General features: G+C 28.7%; 1 protein-coding gene across 2 annotated transcripts in view; it reads right to left on the minus strand.

The window, feature by feature from the left end:
* LOC111031051 (pyrokinin-1 receptor-like) overlaps positions 1 to 24171 on the minus strand; it is a 55263-nt gene that overhangs the window by 3830 nt on the left and 27262 nt on the right. The window contains exons 4-6 of one of the 2 annotated variants that reach the window (XM_022310837.1): positions 21881 to 22097; positions 12912 to 13200; positions 512 to 748 (exon numbers count right to left, since the gene is read on the minus strand). In XM_022310837.1, the coding sequence (XP_022166529.1) occupies positions 512 to 748; positions 12912 to 13200; positions 21881 to 22097 (743 nt within the window). The remainder of the gene's footprint in view (positions 1 to 511; positions 749 to 12911; positions 13201 to 21880; positions 22098 to 24171) is intronic. The other variant, XM_022310836.1, reaches the window with a different exon arrangement.

The raw sequence follows: 24171 nt of genomic DNA on the forward strand, positions 1-24171 counted from the left end.
GGTTTCCAATCAATATCGTAGAAAGCATATAACATCCCGAAAGCTATATAGATATAGTATCTTTTGATAGTTGGATAAAGTTGAAACACAACTTTAATATAATATTATCTATGTATAATACAATATTATTAAAATTTACAAAATGTTCATTTATACAGTGGACTATGCAAATATATATTATCGTCGTTGTGTACTTAACTCTATACACGTGTACATGATTAAAATAATACCCACTGCATCAAGAGTCGAGAGCCAACACTACTAATCCACTCATTAAATGTCTGAAAGGCTATTGTCAGTTACCGCTTTCGGATAACACGATATCTAATTCCTATATCTTATGTATTCACTATATTATGCTAAACTTTTGTAGAGACCGTAAGAAATTATATGGTGTTTAAACTTTAAATTTTATATTTGGAATGTCTGGTAACGTAAAACATTGTTTAGCGTGGAACATTATTTGTTTAATATAAAATATTAAATAAATAATTACACACCGTCGGTTTACCTCTACTCACTTTGAAAGCTGTCCGGAATTTGTACGACATGAGGTTGTACAGAAGCGGGTTTATGGTAGCTGACAAGTAATACAAGATTCCCGATACGTAGTTGAGCACCTGATATACATTTGCATCGATTATCGAAGTGCTCGAGTGGTCCTCGTGATTCACGTCTCCGTAGATAGCAACTAGCCTTTGTGCTTGAAATGGCGCCCAGCAGACGAAAAAGGCCACCACCACGACAACTGCAAAGTACAATCAAACCTTACTTTTAGAAGAAAAATTCCTGGCCATAACAGTGCTGACATTTTAAAAACACTCAAAAAACATGCAAACACTATTATATAAGGGCTGTATCTTCACGATTGTAACCATGTTTACACGTCTTATACACACATTTCCAACCGCCCTTGTTGATTGTATGGCCTGGTTCAACCATGCACAAGCTTATAAATTTATAAATAAACCAACAATCTTATTTTTCTTTTTAAATATTACATCAATCGACTTCATAAGGTTTTTTTTATTTCAAGTGTAGGTAGTCTAAAGGTACTCTACATTTTAACAAACGTGACTTTTTGACAGTATATAATACATTTAAAAAATACAAATTACAAAAATATGAAACTCAATAATGACGTTGAAGTTGCTTTGATATTCCAACTGTAGTTCGTAAATAATGTTGAAACTATAATACTTTATAGGTAGTCACATTATTTTCGGTACCTAAGGTAGTTCATGCAGCGGCCTCACTCAAAAGTTTGCATCAAAAACACTTCATTTTTTGAGTCCAACCTCGAGTCACTTTAAACTGTTTTAATTATTCAAATGATCGATTTTGAACTTTTTTTCGTTGAGAACTAAGCAAACATTTTATGAATAGGGATGCTAAAGAAAAATAACAAAATGTTAAAATGTTGACAATGCCATCATAATTTTATTGTGTAATGCATAACTTTTTTAGGAGTTCGGCTAAGGATTCGGATATTACTCCCCTCCCGACATCAACTAATTGGCTGCAATGATTTGTCTCGTTCCGACATTGGTACTTGAGGATTAGTGTTTGTGTCGGACTATGGTTAGCTCTAACCAGGGATGTCGTGCACATCGTACAGCTCAACTCGTTCAAAATGATTGAATATTTATTTTGAAAATAATTTGAAGGAAACTTTTCGTACGTTTTTAAATTAAATTGAAAAGAAGTATATTCTGGATATACTAAAGCTGAATGAAACTAATTATCGAAAATCATTTATATATTTTTGTGAATTAATTTTTATGAATTGATTAATTTACTTGGAAAAGACAACTTAACTAATCATTAACAATTGAATATAAAAAAACAATGAGTAGCTTAAAAGTATGAATTAAAATATTAAAAACAAATTATTCATCAAATGATAATTTGCATATCAAAGTTTTAAAAAGACAGTGTAACCACATTAATGAAAATATACCATATAGTAAATATTTATTTGACGAAAAAAAATGTTGGTGTTTATACGGTAAATATTTTTGTGTGAGCGGCAAATAGTTAGATACTGCGTAATCCGTAATACTCCTGATAAGGTAAATCAGTGTCCGCTAAGAGAAATATTACCAATGAACAAAAATGTTTACCTTTGAAAAACGAACTGTGAACATACAAATTTATACTACCGATATTTATCATAATTAATTAGTTAGAGTATAATAACATACTAAATACGTGATTACTAGTGTCTAGTTGCTGAAAAATATAGAAAGAAAGTGATTATTTTTATGATATGACAACTACAAAATATTGATTAATTTAAGAATATTGTCATTAAATAACATAGATTCTAAGTTTTAAAATGTGGTACCTATAGAGTAGGATTACAAAAAAAAGATTATCGCTGAAAGCCTGAAATGCTGTAAACCTTTAAAAGTTGATAATATTATTGTAAGTTTTCGGTATTATTATGGATTCAGAACACGGAACAGTGGATTTTCAATTTAGATTGATTGTTGCTTAAGTTTGGTGTGACCTATAAGACTCTAACCTTCACAAAAAAAACTTTGTGAGCTTACTATGTTTATATGGTTGAAACTTGTTTTCAAAATCTTAGCTTAACGTTAATTCGTTTTTAATTTCAAATATTTTCAATATTGTTGCACAGATTTATTCAATGATTACAAAAACATTACAAATAACCAGAATTAACAAAAATGAACATTAAACAATTATTGGAAGATTCCATAATTATTATTTATGTTTTGTGTGTTCATTCATCGGTGCAGTATCTGCATCTAAGCTTATACAAGTTGTCAGTAAGTAATTTCTATTGGAGCCCGGAAGATTAAAATACTAAATAAATAAAGTCCAAAAAACAATCGTTGATTAATTTTGTAAGATACGTATCTTGAAGATCCAATCCTTCTCCAGTTGCCTACAGTTGTTTTATACATAGGTAAACAACTTTAATTATCATTTATTTTACTCTGACACTTTTATTTTACATTATAATACGAGTCTTAATTCGATATTATAAAGCTAGGAAATTTGACTATTTTGTGGATACATTTTCGCAATCATTTAAAAAATATAATTAAATGCTCATAATGGCGGAGCTTACTTAAATATATAAAGAACTGTTATCTACCCATAACGCTGAAAATAAAAAAAAGCTTATCTCACCCTCCTGGCAACTGCTACTAGTGTGCTAGACGGCTGAATGCGCGTGGTTACTTATTTTCTTCGACCCACCTTTTATAACTATAATATATTTACGAGTGAGACAATCTGGAATCTGTAATAATGCATTGGTTATTTGATAGAATTTTTCTATACATTTTCATGAGTTACATTATTGTGACGGTTATGGTTAGTGCAGTTTTCCTATCGATTTTACGAATTAGTTGAACATTTCAACAGAACACTGAATTGATACAATACATAATTGTCATAATATAATCTAAATTGTATAAAATGCTAAGTTTTTGATTCTCCAACAATGAAATAATATTTACTTTTAGTTATATTTAATAACAAAAGTGATTAATAATAGTTTATTATTCACATGATGTGTCCTATAGTTTTAAAGTAAATTTTAAATAAAAATAATGATTACAGGCGAATATATTAAATATTAAAACCGATGACAAATTTATTGTAATATTTTCTTTCTCTATAATCGAATATCAAATAATGTTAAGTATTCTTTCACCCAAAATATTAAACTGACTGTTTTTCAGTAAGCTCTTATGTGTTATAACTTATAACCACCTAAAACGTGGATTTAAAAAAAAAATACTTCAAAGTTCCACATATTAATGTGAACATAAATATAATTTTATTACTTCTGTCTTAAGTTTTGAATGAAATAAAAATTTATTTTTATTTTTTTTACATGAGTACATAAAACATAAAATGTGGAAAATCCCACGAATGTTTTGTATTGTGCAAAATTCTTCATATTCATCAATTTTCAAACTATTACACTTCTTGGTGGAAATACATGTTTTTAATGATTTGTTAATGTTAAATATTTTGTAATTCAGCAATTAGTAAATATTTGTACCAGTTGTACCCAAGATGTTTATTTATTTATTTATTTCTAATATTAATTTAAAAGTATATTAATCACATATTATTATCATTAAAATTATGAAATGTCTAACTAATCTTAAGTGAGTCTGATTTTAAAATATCAATATAATCAATAGTATATTAGTACGTAGGAATCTACCTATATTTTATTATATGGCGAGAAAGCAGTTTTAGTACCTATTTATATATATATCAATAATGTTTATACTAAAATACAAATTATAGAATAGCTAAAAACCAATATGTCCAACAATTTTTTTTTTTAAATATACATTCCTACACTGATTTTAATTAGTGATGAAGACAAATTTCAGCGACTAGACACCACTTATTCATTAAAATATATCATACCACATGTTAAAAAGCGGACACTAAGGAATAATATCGAATTGTAAAAAACAGTGAATATTTAAAAATAGCACAGCCAGCGAAAATATAAAATCACATAAACCAGTCACAACCACTAGACGAAAATATTGATATTACGCTCCTATTATTATAGTACTAAACATCTCACAATTAAGAGTAGAGATAACTTAACTTCTTTGCGGCACTAAGCATATCTATAGGGCATGTGAGCCACCAAACACTCTGTCAGTTCTTTATTGTCATCTCCTATTCCAATGAAGTAATTATAACTATAATAAAGCACCATAATCTTTGTACATTTATTTTCTATCATAATTAACGAGCTTGGTCTCATAACATCCTATTCAACAGAATATTTAGGTGTATATAATAATAGTTTGAATTTATTATAAAGTTCATCATTCGTCAGGCAAAGTTTTCTAGTTTTTCAACTGTGCTGTATTTATTTCAATTAAATGCCTCTGAATGATATACGTTAATTCTTCATGGATCAGTGCATAATCATAATTTAAACCAGGGTTAAAAATAATAGAACAAATGTATTTACTATTTACACAATATTTTCCTCTAGGTTGTTTTATGTAATAACAGTCATGAAGACTGTAAAGGAGTTTTGATAACATTCACAGATATTTAGAGCAATAGATTCAAACGTCATTCGATTTCTAGGCCTATCTAAGTGTGAGGCAATTCAATAGGCATTGGACTTTTTATCCGTTTGTAATTCATTATTCAGCATATTTTAGGCAGTGAGCTGGGACGCAACAAGAAAAAGCGAATGGTTATGCCTATCATTTTGTCTCTGGTTCAATCCAGATATCCATACAAGATATCGGGTTGGTCCAGATAAGTTCGTCTAATAACGAATAGATGAAAAAGGGAGTGGGCACTTGTGAACAAAAATTTTGTTTTATTCAAAAGAACAATAAATGAACATTAACAAGACACAGTAGGCAGACGGTGTAAAATATGAATTACATAATATTATATCATTTGATTACATATATTTTTTTTTCTGGTTAAGTACTAGATTTTTAAAGACTGACTATATTATATAATTTTAAAAACTCTAATTAAATTGTATAATTGTTTTTACATTTGGTATTGAACTTTACGATGTACTATAATTAAAATGTCCATGTTTATTGTTGAACCTATATAACTATAGATTTATATTAATAGCTTGTTCCATAAAATTAAATAATTGGACCAGCTAATAAATTGATAAAATCATATATGCCATTAAATAAATTAAAATAAGTCAGGTTTTGCAAGTGTTATGTGTTAAGATATATATGAAACTATAATTATGTCTTATAAAATCAAATAATTAATGTTGCCTAGATTTTATTGACCTAACCTAACCTTGTATAGTTTTTTTTTCAGGCGCGGCTGAATTTGCTTTATCGTTTTCTTGTGAAAGTTTAAGTTTTATGGTAATAGATTTAGCGTCTTTTTATTTCGAAAATGTTGCATCATCAAACTCTTCGTGATGGTTTAAAACTTTAAATACATATAGCAGGTAGTTAAATAATAGTTAGGTACATCGTATGTTTTTATAGCAAAATACATTTTTCAAGACCTGGTTAAGGAAGAGGTAGCTGTAGAAAAAGAGATATTGGAGCCAGCCAGTACTATTAAAGCACTATTTAGTGTTAGGGTACCTAGCCAAATCCGATAACCGATTGGATTTAAAATGTTTAATTTTTTTGAAATATAACATATTCAAACAATAACATTAGTATGTTATTGACATTGTCTTTCTTATTATTTTTTATATATTGTTTAATTTTGGTACAAAGGGTCTGTTATATATGAGGTTATACATAATTGGTTAACCACAACAAATAATTAGGTTAGACTTGATGTTATGTAAGAGCACATGATGTTATTATAATATTTTATTAAATATAATATTTAATTAAATGCAACACAGTAATAAATTAATGGTAATTGTTAGTTGTAACACAGTAATAAAGTAATTGTAATTGTTAAATGTAACACAGTAATAAAGAAATGCATTCACGGTCTTGGAGACATAACAACTAAAATATCTTATAGTTTTGTTTGATTTTGATAACATTTAAGCATTTGATAACATCCAAAAAAACTGAACTTTTAAGTATTTAAATTAAAACATGTTATTTTAAAATGTTAACTATTTGACACTTCTGAAAGTTATATATCTAAATGTTAATTTAATAGATTTTGAATAATAAAAGAAATATCTGGACTCTAAAAATAAACCCCAAAATGTTTTAAACTTTGATTGAGTTGTTCAGTATTCTATAGCAATATAGAAATGCAACTATCATATTATACAAGATTAAATTCACTTACATCCGGTGGATGTATTACATACGTCGTACGTATATTTATAGGTAAAGATATCACATATGACGTGTGTGTTTTCTTCTAACAAAGATTAAATTAGAAAAGTATCTAACGTCTAGTTTACCGGTAAGCCATAAGTAAATCTAGTTTTAGAAATAGTCAACATTATGGCGAAAAGTAATATACTAAAATATACATTTGTCTTGAAACAGAACTTTTATGACAAATTTATTTATCTTAAATCATTTTTGTTCTTTAAACAGAATATTCATTTATATGTTTTGAATTTCTTTATATAATAATGTAGGTACTTCTATGCCATGTTATATGTTGTTAATACTTCGTAAGTTTACTTATTAGTTAGTTCACTAGTTTGTAAAAAAAAAACTTAGGAAATACGTGTAATTAAGGTACCTAAATATATCACGGTACCCGAACAGTTTAACGAAATAAACAATTCATCAAAAGGTTTACTGTTCAAGTCTATAGTTACTCAAAAAACATCCTAACTTGGTTGCATAATAAATATTTTTGGTTTATTTTAAAATTTTTCGTTTATAATTTTAATTTTTAATTCAATTGGTAACAATATAAGTATATATATATAAATAATAATATATAGATATAATATAATATAAATTTATATTTATATTTATTTTTATTTATATTTACAATATAAAACTGTTTATCTTCCAATAGTTTGACTTAACTGTTGATTTGTAAATTATTATCCTTAGTTAATTTCAAGTTCCTTCCTCGTAAATTCTGTATTTTTTATGTCCTTATATTATGTTCGACCAATTATGTGAAAAATAAACCTATTCGGCGTTTAATATTAATGGCCAATAAGGATCCTTCTATCGATCTTTAATTATACCTTATAAATATAATTTGTTAATATTAATCTAGTTTAATGATTAATTTTACCATACTTCTCATATTTTTTAAGAATGTTTAGTCTAATTTACTTATCTATTACGAGTATTATTAAAATTACTGTTTAATTATTTGCACAATTTTCAATAGCGTTTCATATCCAATAAATACAATAAAAATTAAATTAAAAAATTAAACAATATACAAATAAATTAAAAATCTTTTTGGACTGGCGTTCTAGGCAGTCATGGGACAAGTGCCCGGTTTTTTACACACTCAAACACTAGATAGGGGAGGTATTATATCTCGGCCCACTGGACACTGCAGCAATTTTCTCGAACTGTTTCCACCTTTCGGGATTCGCTTTCTCTTCTGTCTTCTCTTTAGACAGTTGCCGAGCTGGTGTTCCTATTCCCGTCATCGGCACGATGTACTTCGGTTCACTTTCTGATTCATTAAATTTAAAAGATCACTCAGCAACTTGAAGATCCTCTTCACTGAGTCAATCAGACAGCATATAAAGCCATTTTTCTGGAAACCCATCTCTATCCAGGCCGGTCAAGTGCATTCTCACAAACTGTAGCACATTCTCAAATGGACAAATATTTGAACATTTGGGACATCATTTCTCCCAGCTTGTCCTCTTCCTGGATTAGTATTTCGTTCCTCAAGATTGAGATAATCGATTTACTCAGGTCGGACACAATTCTATACTCCGGAAGTATCGTTGACGTAGTTATGCAACCGGTATGTCAACTTATTTGGATACCTTCCCAGGTTAGGTCATCTTCCGCAGGGATTCAACCTCGATCTGCAATGTCGACCTTTCGATCTGCGACTTGAGCCTGGTGACAAGATTAACCAATTCAGAGTCGATCTATAATCAATTCATCTTATCTCTTCGCGTTAACAACCACGAGTTTTTGATAAGGAGAGAATCAGCGTTATCAAGCATTACCCGGAACCAGCTCAAAAATAAGATTCTTAGATATTGTGTAGAGACAACAAAATATCTATGCATGCTCTTCAACATCACAAACAACAATTTATCTTATATTTACAGTAGTGCAAACAGTCTTCTATAACAAATACTTCTTCTTCCTCGGAAATAGACTGCTCGACCACCACTTTTATTTTGTTAATTTTGACATGAGACTTTTGACCAAGGCTAGGCAATAACGAGTTAGGTTAGAAAAAGTTAAGTTACTTTTAACTAAGTTACTTAAAGAGTTATCTTTATTTTCATAAGTAACTTCTAACTGAACGATTTTCTTCTTTTTAAAAGTAATTTCTAACTTAACGATTTAATTTATTTTAAAGTTACGTTATTTATTTGTTGTGCTTTAAGAAAAAAGTATGATGATCAATTGTACTTGTAAAAAGTATTTTATTTTTAATTAAGTTAAATTACTTTTTTTCAACTTAATTTTAGACTTTTAACCAGTTAAATGAATAAGAAAAGTAACTCTTAACTTTTAACTTTAAACTTAACTTAACTAGTTAAAATAATTAGTTAACTTGCTCAGCCTTGCTTTTGACCCATAGAAAACACTCAGTTTCGGACAACATAAGACATACCTAACAAAAGCTTCTCTGCTAGAACTTAGTATAAGAACAGGATCATTTATCTTCACCGGAGCTCTCAACAATACTTCCACATCTGCCATTCGAGTAACAAGGTAATATTTCACCTCACTCATATCTTGTATCATGTCATGCTAGTGTGCCACCTAGTTGTTTTTGTACAAGCTAAGATGAATCAATACCTGACAATTTGTAATTACAATACATTGTATTCTAAGAAGGAACTGTCAGAGTTTATATTAATCCCACATCACACACACACACACACCAGTTTTAATTTGCTTCAGTGATATATGGATTTGACATCCTTCGTCTTTCTACTTGCATAATATACGTTGCGAAGTGGTCAGTGGATCATCTTAAGACAGAGATCGCAGCAATATCGTTCTTAATCCGGTTGAATTTTGACAGAACATAATTTATACCACACTACAAGTAAAGCACCTTCAAGATCGATTGAAATCATTTCCTTGTCCAGCACTCCAAATTAAGTTACCTAGTCATTATGTGTTAAACACGAAACTCGTTCGGCAACCTCCGAATACCGTTCCACATAACATCCGGATTTTCCCCGTTAGCCCCGGAAATCTTCTTACAGAATGTTTTTATATCAGTTGGAGTCAGATTCTCATAAATTTCTCGAGTTTTTTGCTCGTCGTGGCCTGATTTCCCTGGTTTTAACGATATACTCCCGAAAAATCGATTGTGACAACTCCAAAAAAACTCTTGGCGGATTTCAGTATTAGATTGGCTTCTCTCATTCCATAACCGAATAAAATAATACAGAAATGACTCGTTCTAGTAAAAAACACATCGGCTTATTAATCTTACATACGAATATACTATTTATAATATCTACACAGTATACAACAAGTTAAACAGTTAAACAGTTAAACGAAACGATCCGACTGTCAACGACAACTATCACGTTGACCGTACAGGCAAATCAATACGACATTATAAAACATATGTTCGATGATATGTTATCAATATATTTTAATGTTGTGTTTATTGAGATTTATAATATAATATTATATTTTACAGTATATATTTAGAAATTTTCTAACAACGTTTCAGTTTACAATTAATTACATTTGTATTCTTATAACTATTTTATTTGTACAAGTTGATATTACGATATTATATGGATATGTATTTTAAATTAATTAAACAAGATATGAAATTATATCGGACTACAGATCAGAATCATTTTGACATATCTTGGATGCAACTAGGATTTAGTTGTTCGTTCACTAACGTATATCATTTGGTATTATCTTATAGTTGTTACTTAATTTTCGTTCTTAGTATAAAATACAGTTTTAAATATTATCTGTTTGTAAAAACGTTTTCATTATTCATATACTTTTTAATTTAATAAACATACATTATATAATACAATACATAGTGTATAATTAATATTAATTATGCTCTTGCCCAATTGTTTTCAGCAATGAAATGAAGGTAATAGTAATTATTATTTCTGTGAAGTACGAGTACAAACTAATTGTTTAGTTTTATATTTGTTATAAGACAAAAAATGTTTATCATTTTTAAGTACAACGATTAATATCATTAAAATTCGTACAATTTTTTACTAATACACTCGTATATTAGTATATTACTATTGAAAAAAAATCAGATGAATACAGCCTATAAGTACTTATTGGGTTGTCATTTCCCTTCGCTCATCTTGAAATAGGTTAGCAACTGGTGACTAGTGGCAGATATTTCAAGTATAATTTAGGGAAATTCAGAATTTATAAAACAATTTTAAGCAAATCTCAGTCATTATATATTTTTTTTAAAGTTATTAATAAAAAAATTATTAATATTATTAATATATCATAGTGACAGTAGGACAGGTATAACAAATAAACATTTGACATTAATTGAATACATAGTTATTCATATTGTACGAGTATCTTCGTGATAAAATATCAAGTCTAGATGCTCAAAGGTACAAATCATATTGAAAGAAATAAAAAAAATTTTATGCTCAGAAAATAAATTCTTACATATTTTATCTATACAAACTTCGAATCTCTGTACAATTTTTTTAGTTTATGACCCTCAATAATGGCATGTATGATATATCAATTTGATCTAATAATGTATATATAAATAATACTTATGGAACAAAACATAATTTACTGTTTCTATTTTTATGGTATTATAAATTAAGTACCTGTAGAATTTTAAGAAAAAATATATCACTTATATTATAATATATTTACTGTTTTTTTTAATGTCCGTAAATGTTCGACCAAATTATATGAAAAATGAACCTATTTGGAGTATAATATTAATGGCCAATGAGTGCTCTATCGATTTTTAGTTGTACCTTATATCAGTTAATTTGTTAATATTAATCTAGCTTAATAATTCATTTTACTATACTTACCATACATTTTAAGAATATTCAATCTAATTTACTTATCTATTACCAGTATTATTGTAATCATTCCTGTATTTAAGTAATTATTTTTTAAATGTTCTGAAGGGTTTCATACTCGTTTATTATAGTAATATAAAAATAAAAAATATATCTGAAAACATTTGGTATTCTTGTAGCTATTTAATTTTGGAACTTAAATGAAGTGAATCAAGATTTGGCATCACATGAATTGGCAATAATGGTTTTATTTTATTTCACGTCTTTCGATAGCATTATGTGTTGACAACGTCATGTCTAACGTTTTAAAATTAAAAAAAAGAACAAAAAAAAATGTAGAGTTCAAAATACTCATTAAATGTGTTTTGTCGACATAATGTATATTTTGTGCTTTTTTAACTTAACTCCCAATAAATGTCGACGAACATTTGTACTTTATAGCAGTTTAAAATTCTCGGATAGACGTGTACCTAACTAATATTGAAAACGTTTTCTTTATAAACTATACTTTATAACTGTACTTATTTTTAATAAAAGGACGTATTAGGTTGGTTAAAATTTAAAAAAAAGAGGTTTAAACTGTTATTTCCGACTCACACATCCGATTAGTGGCTTTACTTATCGCTCTATATTTTCATCTCAAATTGTCCCAAGACATCCATTTTTCGTCAATACACTGTTTATCAAACGAGAATCAATCCAAATTTCGGATTTCAGCCAAACTAAAAAAAATATAATTGAATTTTTGTTTTCCTTGAATACGAAAACATAAAATAAATACCGACATTGTTCGTTAAGACTTGCCAGAAACACATTTGGTGTACCCCGCAGTGCGTGCAATTTATCACAGTGTTTGGAATAACTGATTATTTGACTATACGCGTTAACAAATATTTATGTATATGCCTAAGTATGGTCAACCTAATTTTAAAATGTAATTATTCATCAATTCAAACTCAGATTTTCGAGTTCCGAACCATACTATATTTTCAAATAGATAATTACATATTTTAAGACATTGAAGGTGACGCAAACATATTTCTTCAAATGAGTCCTTATTTAAATTAAAATAAACTAATTTTAAATGAAATTAAACCTACATAATATTATAATACTAAGTCAGGTGCAATTTTCATAATTTTTAAATGATAATATGCAAACATTATGCATCACCCACGAAATGATTTTTCCTCGACCGTAAAAACGTTCTATTTTTGAAAATGTGGCACAAATAAATAGATAATATTATTATAGCGATATATATTTGTGGAATACTCACCAAGCATTTTGACTACACGCCCGGTGGCCCTGGTGTTGGTGGAGCTCAGGCACGCGGTGTGCCGGCAGTGAGCCGAGCACGTTGTCCTGGACGAGTCGCGCTTGGATTTGTACAGTTTAAGGCCGATGAGTATGTACAGGACGACGATGAGCGTCCACGGAGCCAGGAAGAACAGTACCGAAGACAGTTCGAACGCGTACGGCAGCTTGTTGGCCAGCCCACACGTGGACAGCTCTGGTATGATGGTGCCGTCCTGCTCGCGTCCGTACACAAGTCCCATCTGTATGGCCTACACATACCAAACGACAGGTGGTTGTTATCGTACACGACGCAATGCCCTGATGGTTCTCGTGACGAGAGAAAATATAGAAGATAACTTAGGTGGTGAATTTATTTTTTATTTTTCACCCTCGACAGCTCTGCGCCCCCCCCCCCCCCTCGGCACGGCATCACACAGCCACGAGTGAACTTCGTTTCCGCCCGGGTTAAACCTTTTTTGTTTGTTAGGACTTTGCAAATCTCTTTGCGCGTGCGGTTAACCACGAAAACCCCAGGTTACCCCTCACCCCCGCTCGACAAAAATGTACGCAAGTAAGTTTCCCGTTAAATCTCGGCAAGACAAATACCTGCGATAGGTACCAGCCATGACTTGTTTAAGACGTAGTATCGCGGACTCAAGAGTGCTATTTAAATCCGTTTCGTTAGCGATGTGTGTATAAATAATGTGAATAGGTATATAAAGTACACCAAAACTAACCATTAATATCGTTTTTTTTTTCATATTACCCATCTATAATGGATGGCATTACACTAAGTACCTATACTGTTTGCGACCTGTAGCAGAATATATCATTTTTTTTGAATGCATACATCGGAAGTTTTTTATTCCTATTATTTCCCGAAATAAACTTCCAAGTAAAAAAAATTTCCCTGAATCTACCTAGAATACACAGACTACATAATATTTTGTTTACATATAGTATCTTATACCATATTATATCAGACATTGCGATTGCTTTTTCAAATCTCGGACGACTGTTGAAGTCTGAGTCACTCTAAAAATATACTTTGTTTCTATAGTATAGGTATATTATTTCACTATTACACATTCGTACTGTAATGTTGTCAATGATTTTATTTTATTATTGTAATCAAATAGTTCATCTGGTGCACACAATGAACTATTGAAGCCAGACAAATTGCTATCGTCTGGACGGTTTGGAAAATTTAAATCCTATCATTGGGTTTTTCATTACATTGTCATTTTTAGATTTTCTACTTCAAATAGAGAAAATAACATTTTCATAATGATATCGAACGTACAAAATACGGTACTAACCAAATTAAAATTCATCAGGAGTAACAGTCCACTGAATTATTATAGGTTCTATGTAGATGAAAAAATAAATACAGATTTTTCCCAGTGGCTGCAGTGGCTGTATAATATTGTTATAAATTATAAATTGTTACACGTTTATTCTATAACAAAAAGTCATAGAAATATGATGTACTAACCGTGTTGAATTGTCATCAACATTTTTCATGCGTAATAATATTATAACACTATGACATAATTAATGCTAATATTTATTATTTTATAATAGTATTTGTTATGCTTAGGTTTGATCAATATTTTATTATATGCATGTTAATATATTACATTATAAATTGATTAACTGAAACCATATGCACTGAGTACATTACACTCGTATACCTACATATAATTTAATATACTTAATACTCCACTCAAAAATATTTCCCGAAAAATGAAAAACGAAAAACCGTATATTAAATATAAAAACGATTACAGATTCAATTTCCGAGTACTGTCATTCTGAAGTATACAATAAACATAAAATAATATATATACATTTCAAATAATTACGGGGGTGTTGACCGGTATAATGCTCCGGACTGTGAAGTTGTCTGACCATGTCCATTACTCTGTTTGTATTTTACCGGAATGAAATAACATAAAATCGAACGACGGCTAACGCTAACTGAAAAATGCTTTTAACATTTTTTCATTTAACTTAGAACAAAATATAATAATATCAGCTGTATAAATCGCATCTGTATACATTATTATTTGTCAAAATTATTATTATATGAATTTGGATGTCTAGTTATCACTTATTAGTCGCACCACGGATCGAAAAAGTCGTGTACAGTGTGTTGCAAAGCTTTCACTCAGAAACAGCTAAGAACTTAGAATATTTCTTTTTTTTTTTTTTGGTATAAATTTTACTAATTTAAATTTATTTAAAATATATGACTTTACTCCGCACACGGACAGCAGATGCTCAACGGGTTTTACGCTGTAATATAACGAAACAACCCGATCACTTCATCATTAAATTCAATATTGCATTCAATATTTAAATACATAATTTACTATGTATTTGCTTATCGTCAATCGTCACATACTTCAAACTCAGTTAGGGTAACGTTTTCCATCATAGCTAAGCCATCGTTCACTCACTCATGGCCTGGTCTGTGTGGCAGAGTGTATCAGGTGTCAAGTGGTCATTCAGATATAATCCCACTGCGGGAAAATGAATAAAATACAATAATATTATAAAACGGCCCGGGCAGTATAGTTTGGCTGAAAAAAAGAGATAAGTCTGGTAGACTTTTCTAACCTTGAAAATACGAGTATGCTCTAAGTATATCTAAGTTGATTGTTTTATTTTAAATAATTTGATTTAGAGTATTGAAAAAAAGTTTACGAAAACAATATTTGTTGTATCTTGCACGTATGAGTGTATGACGTATAATATGATCTATTACTTTTAAGGATAACGAAAAACCATCAGTAAACTAATATATTTTTCCGCTTGAATAATTGGATATAGCAACAAAAAAAAGTTTGTTGAAAACTTATCTCCCATAAAGAGCCACGTGAAACGAGTCAAGTAACTTTAAACAGTGATGGATATTTGTGAGCAAACGTGTCGGCGTATCCCTTGGTGTTTTTTTATTGTTGATGTTTGACACATACCATATAAGACGAAGTACAACAAAAAAAGAGTGAAAAAATTAATATTTCAACAGCAGTCGCACAAGTTTAAAGTTAATCGAAATCGCCTTAAAGAAATAGTACTTTATTCAAATAGTAAGTTAAAATGTTTATTCAGATAATCTTTATAAGCATAGGGTATTTACAACAGTAGGTACCTACAGATGTTGGCCAATTCATATTTATTTTATCTTTGTATAAATTTCTATTTTTTAACTCACCCCAATCTGTGTGCTGTCTGTTATTGTCAAGAAATAAATGAGCCGATTATAATGGTTAAACTTTTAAGTTTAAAATATGGAGCAGTTTATAACAAAATTATTAATTTAATAATATTAAGAATAGGATTATTTTAATAATGTTACAAATTAACTACTTAAGTGTCTGGAAGTCATTATTTTTAAGCGTGTTAAAGATACCTATAGAATTATGATGATTATTATTTTAAAGTACCTTTTGTATAATAAAATCATGCATATACTTATATGCCTTCACATAAATCAGTCTAATATTTAATTCTTCTATTTAAATCTCAGAATCTTTGACAGTTACATATTTTTGTAGATAATTTACGTACAATAAAATATGTTTAGATTATTTTTTAAAAGTCAATCGTCATTTAAATTATTTAAAGCAGCTCTAAATAGAGAAAGGATTACTAAAAAAAAACATATCAATAATTAACGTGACATTTGTGAAATTTTTTTTGTGGTTATTAACTTTTATAACATTATTACTATGCATAATTGAGCATTATCAGTGTAGCCTAATAATCAACTATACTAATGATGTAAGGGCTAGGTGAGGTTAACGAGCCATCGTTTTTGTCGTAGTGAAATTATTTATACTTTGTTGATTGAAATTTATTCAAACAATTATATGCTCACTCAAAGGATTTGGCGAATAAGGTAATTAAATTACAAGCCTTTAAAACACAGATTAGAAAACGTAGATCAGTCGATAATAATTACCTACAAACTTGGGTAATAGAGTAGCAGAGAGAACTTTAATTATTACTTAGTCAGACGAAAATTGTGCTTACCTAGCAGATTTGAGCGTCGGGCTATAAACTAAGTTTTTTATTGCAATCCTTGGTTTCTACGGACAATAGAGATGGTTTGAAATACAATGTAAACAGAAGCGCACGCCATTTACACAGTAGGTACCGAGGTGAGAGAGAAATATTTCATAATTTTATGGGCGCCAATGTTTATATTGTATACAACAATAATATATTAATACATGCATGATAATATTATATACCCATATAATATTATATCTAATAATACAAAACTATGTAGCAGCAATGATGTGGAAGTGGCGTATTCTATTATACAAACTTAACGTGGCACTCTAATAGTTCAGACTCTCCCTGCAAATGCAGTGTGTATGTGTTTCAATATAATACCCCAACACTTTCCAGTGTCATTTTATTTGATCAAGTTAGTTTGAGCTAACCTACACGAGTAAAATATACTCATTGGTATAATCATTTACAATAACGGGGAATTAAATTGAAAACTAAGTTTGAATGCATTTTAAATAGATCGCTATATTGGCTGATGTCTAAAAACGTATAAATGTATAACGTAGGAGTGTTTATTCGTCCATACTCCACAAAAAAGTTCAAAATTAAAAGCTATTTATTGTGTAAGCGACCTTTACAGAACTATTCACAGGTCGAAATCGGGTCTCACTTCAAAGGCTATAATGTAAGAACTCCTGCTCTAACCATTAGCATCGTTAAAATTGACAACAAGAATATTCAATTGTGTTTTGCTTGCATATTATATTGACATCAAAGCTATTATATTGCAACGACGTTAGATCGAACATGTCTAATATAAAATTCTTTGCGTGGAAATGTACAAGGTTTCGATTTGTTGTCACTGTTCGATGGCGAGATTTTTCTTCGTATAATGAAATGATAAGTCTAGAAACATTGTTTCAGTGCATAAACTGTTAAAGTTTTCAAAGGTTCATGCCTCGTCTTAATGAAACAATCAGATTCTGTTGATAAAATTAGGAACAAAGTTGAGACCATTGCTGTAATTTATAGTTCTAAATGCGATCCGCATTTAGAAAAAGCAGATAGTTTTGGTTCTAAAACGTTAAATAAACCGAGAACAGTTTACCATAAAATACAGAACATTGCTTCTTTATGTTGGTTAATTCAGACTTTTATTTTAACTACTATAAACAAAACTAAACAACTGTCATATTTTATTTTCATTATTTTTGTTCGACCATTGAAATAATAGACACATCAATAATTGTATTGAACAGTTTTTGTTCTAAACAAATACGGTTTAGTATGATAAACATTTTAAACGAAATTGATTGAAAATAACATTTTATTCTTCTTAAATATTTAAAGAAACAATTTATAACTGTCTGATCATCGACATAATATTATCGACATTCTTTATTTATAATTAATATATATGTACGTATCAAAAACTTAAGTGAGATGTACAAATTACGCGAAATAACGTAGCAACTTTTTAGTTAGGTAACACTATACATACTCATAATACGTATTTTATTATATTGAATAAAATGTAAAACTCACACTGTGAAACTGGAGCAATTAACCAACTTTGGTGTTGAAAACTGACATAGTTTTTCGTGGTAAGTAATATTTCAAGAAATGTTTGAATTCAATAGGTAAAATATTATAATATCAATCATTATATTATATTTTTGTGATGACAAATAGAGAATATTACAAATAACTTTATTGTTTTCAAAGTTTATGTCAGTTTTGTATTTAACGATTTAAAATGCAATTCTTTCATGTGATGATAAAATATTATGGCCATACAATACAAATGTTTTTAAATCAAATAAAGTATAATATGTGGTAATGAAGTGTATAATAATATTATAAATGTTTATCGAGTTTTAACATTCTGCGTCGCGTACTTTTGTTGTAATAAGAGCTTTATCTGTTCGAATAAGCAAAAACGCTCAATTCGAGACATCCAAATCGACATCGTCAAAATAATGGCAAAAAGAAAAACGTCAGGAAAGTAATTTTTTTGACACATCCGTGACTACGGTTACATCTCGATTAGTGAAGTGCGACAATTGGCAACGGATTCTAACAGAGAAAAAGAAGTACCTACAGGATGAATCACAAATTATGCTGATAATTTGAACAGCTCGTTATGACTCTGTCATCCGGTTACTGCTGTAGTGTGATCAAAAATAAAATGAATAAATCTAGATCGTTTTAAGACGTCAGTAAGAATTTATGGATAGATTATTACAATGTTATATTAATATGATAAAATGAAAAAAAAACCGAAAGCATATTTACTCGTATTTTGACAAGTAGATACACACATTTCTGCAACCAATCACTCATTACATTTACCAAAAACAGAAATTGAATTTTATAGATTTTGGTTTTTTTTTTGTCCTTTCGACGATATTCTATTACGTTGTGGTATTCTAACCGTCGTCGTCAGCTACGTATTTAGATGACTCATATATTGTATCGAATTGTCAATGTTTGCCGACGTTGATCGAACGACAACGTTGACAAATACAGTAAAGACAACTTCAAAAATAACATTGGTACAAAATGGTCCAGACAAGGCCGGTGTTTGTACTAAAATACGCCAATTTTCGCTGAATTAAATGCAGTTAACTGATATGGGATGTCATTTAAATATTTCACTATGATATTAGACTTGAGATTACTTTGATTACTGATACATTTCATATTATACTTGTACAAAAACAATTCTAAAAAAAATCTTTTTCACTCGAAGGACGTATACAAATATTTATGTGGTAATTTGTATGATGTTCATTGGTTAATATTTAAATATAATTAGTATTTATTTATTTACAATTTTGTATTTATAATTAAGTCGAGTTTCAAAAACTCGAATTTCGAAGGAATAAAAAAAAATTGACTTATGTAGTTTTCGAATTACATATACCTCAAACACAATTTAAGAACACTCCAAGGGCGAGAAAACAAATCTAGTTATCGAGACTAGGTTGTATATTTCAGAGATATTTACCGGTTGTCGTTAAAATTATTGCTGTTAAATAATTTTAATATTTGAACGTTGGAGAGTACAAAAAAAACTATTTAATATTATACAGTGAAATATAATAAAACAGAGCACCGCTTGATTTTATATTAAAATATGTCTTTTATAAATTAACAATTTCTTGTACAAAAAGCATTTTTGTATGTAAATGCGGGTTGTCAAAATTAATAAACAACCTTAGTGATTTTTAAAAATTGTTGAGTTTTTGGAGATTTCAGCTAATACAATTGATATTTATTAAGATCTGAAATGTAATACAAGTTTTATTATAGAGTTGTATAATATAAACCAGACATAAAGTACTCTTTATTTCTGTAGAAGATGTAGTAAATGGTTGCTCTAATCAACTATTTTAAGTTTAAATCTATTTCAAACTCGTTTTTGCTTTTTTTATGATTCAAATGATAAAACATACTTTGTTTTTACTTAGCGGATCCATCGCTAATGTATAAGCTATAAGAGAAAATACTTAAATGTGCACAATTTATGCCCAGGGATGCATCGCCTGCAGTTCCACCACCCTAGTTCTAGTCTTGGGTCCAGATACAGTTATAAGGGCGGTCAGCCTTGGAAGGCGTACACATTTGTTCACATAATTTATAAAATTACGGTTCGTTACTCTTCTCCCCCATACGTATCGGAGCCATGACAATAAAGAATATCATATCGGTACAAAACTCTCTAACTTTCGATGACCGTATTACAGCGGTTATTCAATTACAGATCTAATATAAAAGTTTCTGTATAGGTATAATGAGTAAATATCTTTAAATGCATTTAAATGTATTTACAGTATAACGAAAACAAACACTTGACGAATCGGAAACGTTATACACAATTGTTTTTCATTTGATACCAATGGCCGCCAAACTTTCAATTGCCCATGGCGAAACAATGTAATATTATAAGATCATTAACAACACCGATGAATGAAAGTTTTACGCGAAATGTAGCCTCGAGTCTGCTCAAGCGTTTGGTATAAGCCTCGGAGCTTTTATTGTAAAAGAAGAAATTTACTTTTCGTATGAAATACACTATATTATAACGGTCCACATAATATAACTCGTGCGGATGTATTTAATATTATTTGTTTTTTATCACTGAAAGTAATATAAAACATTGCCTCGAAAAAGGATTATGTGTTATGTTCTAACTAACTCCTAAAATGAATATTTTAGGTACCTACGTATAATAATGATGTCTTATGTGTTGAACCTTTTTTATGCCAAGGTGTTACATAATAGAGAAAAATACACATTATTACTTTTAATAGGTAATATTTGAGTTATTTTCGTATATTCTCATTACGCATATAATGGTTTATTGTTTATTAGTATGTACCTATATCTTATACTAAAAACCCTAACTTAATATCTTACTACTTCTGAATTTAATTATTATGAGAAAACTTATATGGTATAGAACGCCTGGTAACTATTTTTTTAATTAAATATGTATTTACTTGAAATTTTTTCATAAATTTAATGCTATGCACAAGAATATACTTATTAAACTGCTCAGTACTGTTCTGTACTGTTTATGCCTGTACTCCGGATATAGCAATTATTGAGTAAAACAGTGTAATATACAAATATGGTGTTGTTGTATAAATGTATAATATTTACCTATTGAATATGTAGGTAATTGTTGATGAGAATTTAATTTGCTCCAATGTTCTTTGTTTAATAATGAAAGATAATAAATAATAATATAACTAACAGTTATGGAAACGAAATATTTTTTTTCGATTCATTTTTTATAATTTGTTTGTGCTCTGCAAACTATTATTGCAACAATATACATTTAATTAAAGTTAAACTCAATTGATACGATTCGCGAGTTATTACTAATTTAATTTCTAAGCATTTTGAAACATTTACCTGAGGAAAAGCCAGTGTCAACGCTATAACCCAAATGATTAATATGTATTTAAACGCTCTGGGCAGATTTGATTCTGTGTGTGATATAAACGGATGACAAATTGCAACGTATCTTTCAATGGTAAACGCTGTAATTGTCAACACAGTAGCGTTCGTCGATGTCTCCGCTGCAAACCCTCTGATTATGCAAAACATCTCTCCAAACACATAAGGATACCTAAAAAAAAATAGCATAAAATAGCATACAATTATAATGCATTTCAATAATTTAAAAAGTATTCTAATTAAAATAATTATACAATAAAGATTGTAATAGTTTAATGTTAAAAACGTATATATACATAATATATTTTAATTTTAATAATATTATACTATTTTATTATTTCATAGCATAATCGATTATTTTTATTCTAATAAGTAACGACTATAAAAATATTGAAAAGTGATGTATTAGTTAATTTTAAAAATGCTGTAGATACTCGCTATTTAAACAAACTGGGATTTTGTTGACGTGTTTTTGTGGCTATTTATTAAAGAATTTGCAATCCTTACAAATCAAATACCTCAAGATAGTCGTTAGTTGTGATATTTATTTTAATATAGGTACTTATTTGACTTTGAAACGAACTTAAACAAAAAATAATAAAATGTTCTGAACGTTGAGCGTCATACAACAATAAAATGTATAGGTCATTATTAATATTACAATATTACACCATAAGTAAATTTAAATATTTAATTCAAATGCTAGAACACTTTTTTAAATGTAGTTTTCTATATTTTACAAATTAATAAGTAGAATATTAAAATAAAATATAATAAATTACAAATTTCAAACTGCCGTTATTAAGACTTGGAAAGTTAAGCTCTTGAAGAATCAATATTGTAAACGTACACAATACCAATTACCAATGCTGTATTAAATTTGTAATATATTGTATACCACGGTTCCTCCAGCGACCGAAATTAAATTGAAGTCGTCACACTCCTGTCTGTATTATGTACCTTTATAAAACATCCGTTCGCAGAATTGATTATATAATATATATATATTATAATAAAATAAATATTTATGTTAGGTAGGTACATTATTAATTTACATTTATGAAAAGAGCTGAACAGATAATATTATGTAACGATACACGAGGAAGGACGTTTTAGTTTACAAGGTTGCACATTCAATCATTTGAAATACCATACACTGCGTTAGAACTATCCTAAATAGATTTATGACCGTTTGATAAAAATACGATCAACCTTCTTAAATGGCAATAAAAATTCGAATAAAACTGGTATATTTCAATATTATGTATTAATATATTTATTGTCATCATAATTATCACTTGTAGTGTACATGCAGGCTGGCTATTACTCTATTTCTCGATTGTTTTATAGTTTTTCTAGTGTTGTTTGATATCCTTCATTTGAGACCGTTACTATATAATATCATTTTATAAATATTTACTATCCTAGTATAATGAGTAAAAAGTATTAATTTAAACTTGGTTTTTGTAAAACATATAATATTTTCATCACTTATTTTTGAACCCAAATACACTAAACGTTGGTTTTGAGAGACTTCGTTAAGTTATTATTCTTATAATTTAAAAACAAATTAATTAATTTAAACCAGCTCATATTATAATAATGTTAGTGATATTTAATCTTTTGAAATGTATACTGTACTGATTTATGTAATAAATAAATAATAATTAAGGTTAACATAGTTAGCTATAAATATTTTAATTAAAATGTGAGCTTCAAAAATACGTATATTTTAGATATATATAGGTACAAAAACTAATTAATTCTTTTATGAATTGAGTTACAAATATTTTTAAAAAATACTAATAATTGCAGAAATGTTAAACAAAAAAAAAAATGTTAAAACAATAGTAACATTGACCAGGTAAAACTAAAAGTTATATTAAATTGTATGTTGTCTTTGAAGTAGAACCATTTTTCGACGTATAAAATATGAAGACCAACAGGCAATAATAAATTTATTTATTTAGATACCTCCTACTCAACATTTTAATCAATTAAACAAATAGGTATTTATACTTAATTTAAGGTTTGTGTATTTATTATTATTTATTTTGAATATTTTCACTATAAAGACGTACCTAGTAAATAACCTCTTGTTTTTCTAAATGTTATTATAAAAAGAATCGTCTTTGTCTTTGTCTTTTTACCCACAGATAATCATTTTCGTATCATCTGTTGTTTGTAAAACATAAAACCTTTTCATCCGATCTAGTCTTCAATTAGCATAAATTACTACTTTTTTG

Source organism: Myzus persicae, unplaced genomic scaffold, assembly GCF_001856785.1.
Source record: "Myzus persicae strain clone G006 unplaced genomic scaffold, MPER_G0061.0, whole genome shotgun sequence".
In the NCBI taxonomy this organism is placed as follows: domain Eukaryota; kingdom Metazoa; phylum Arthropoda; class Insecta; order Hemiptera; family Aphididae; genus Myzus; species Myzus persicae.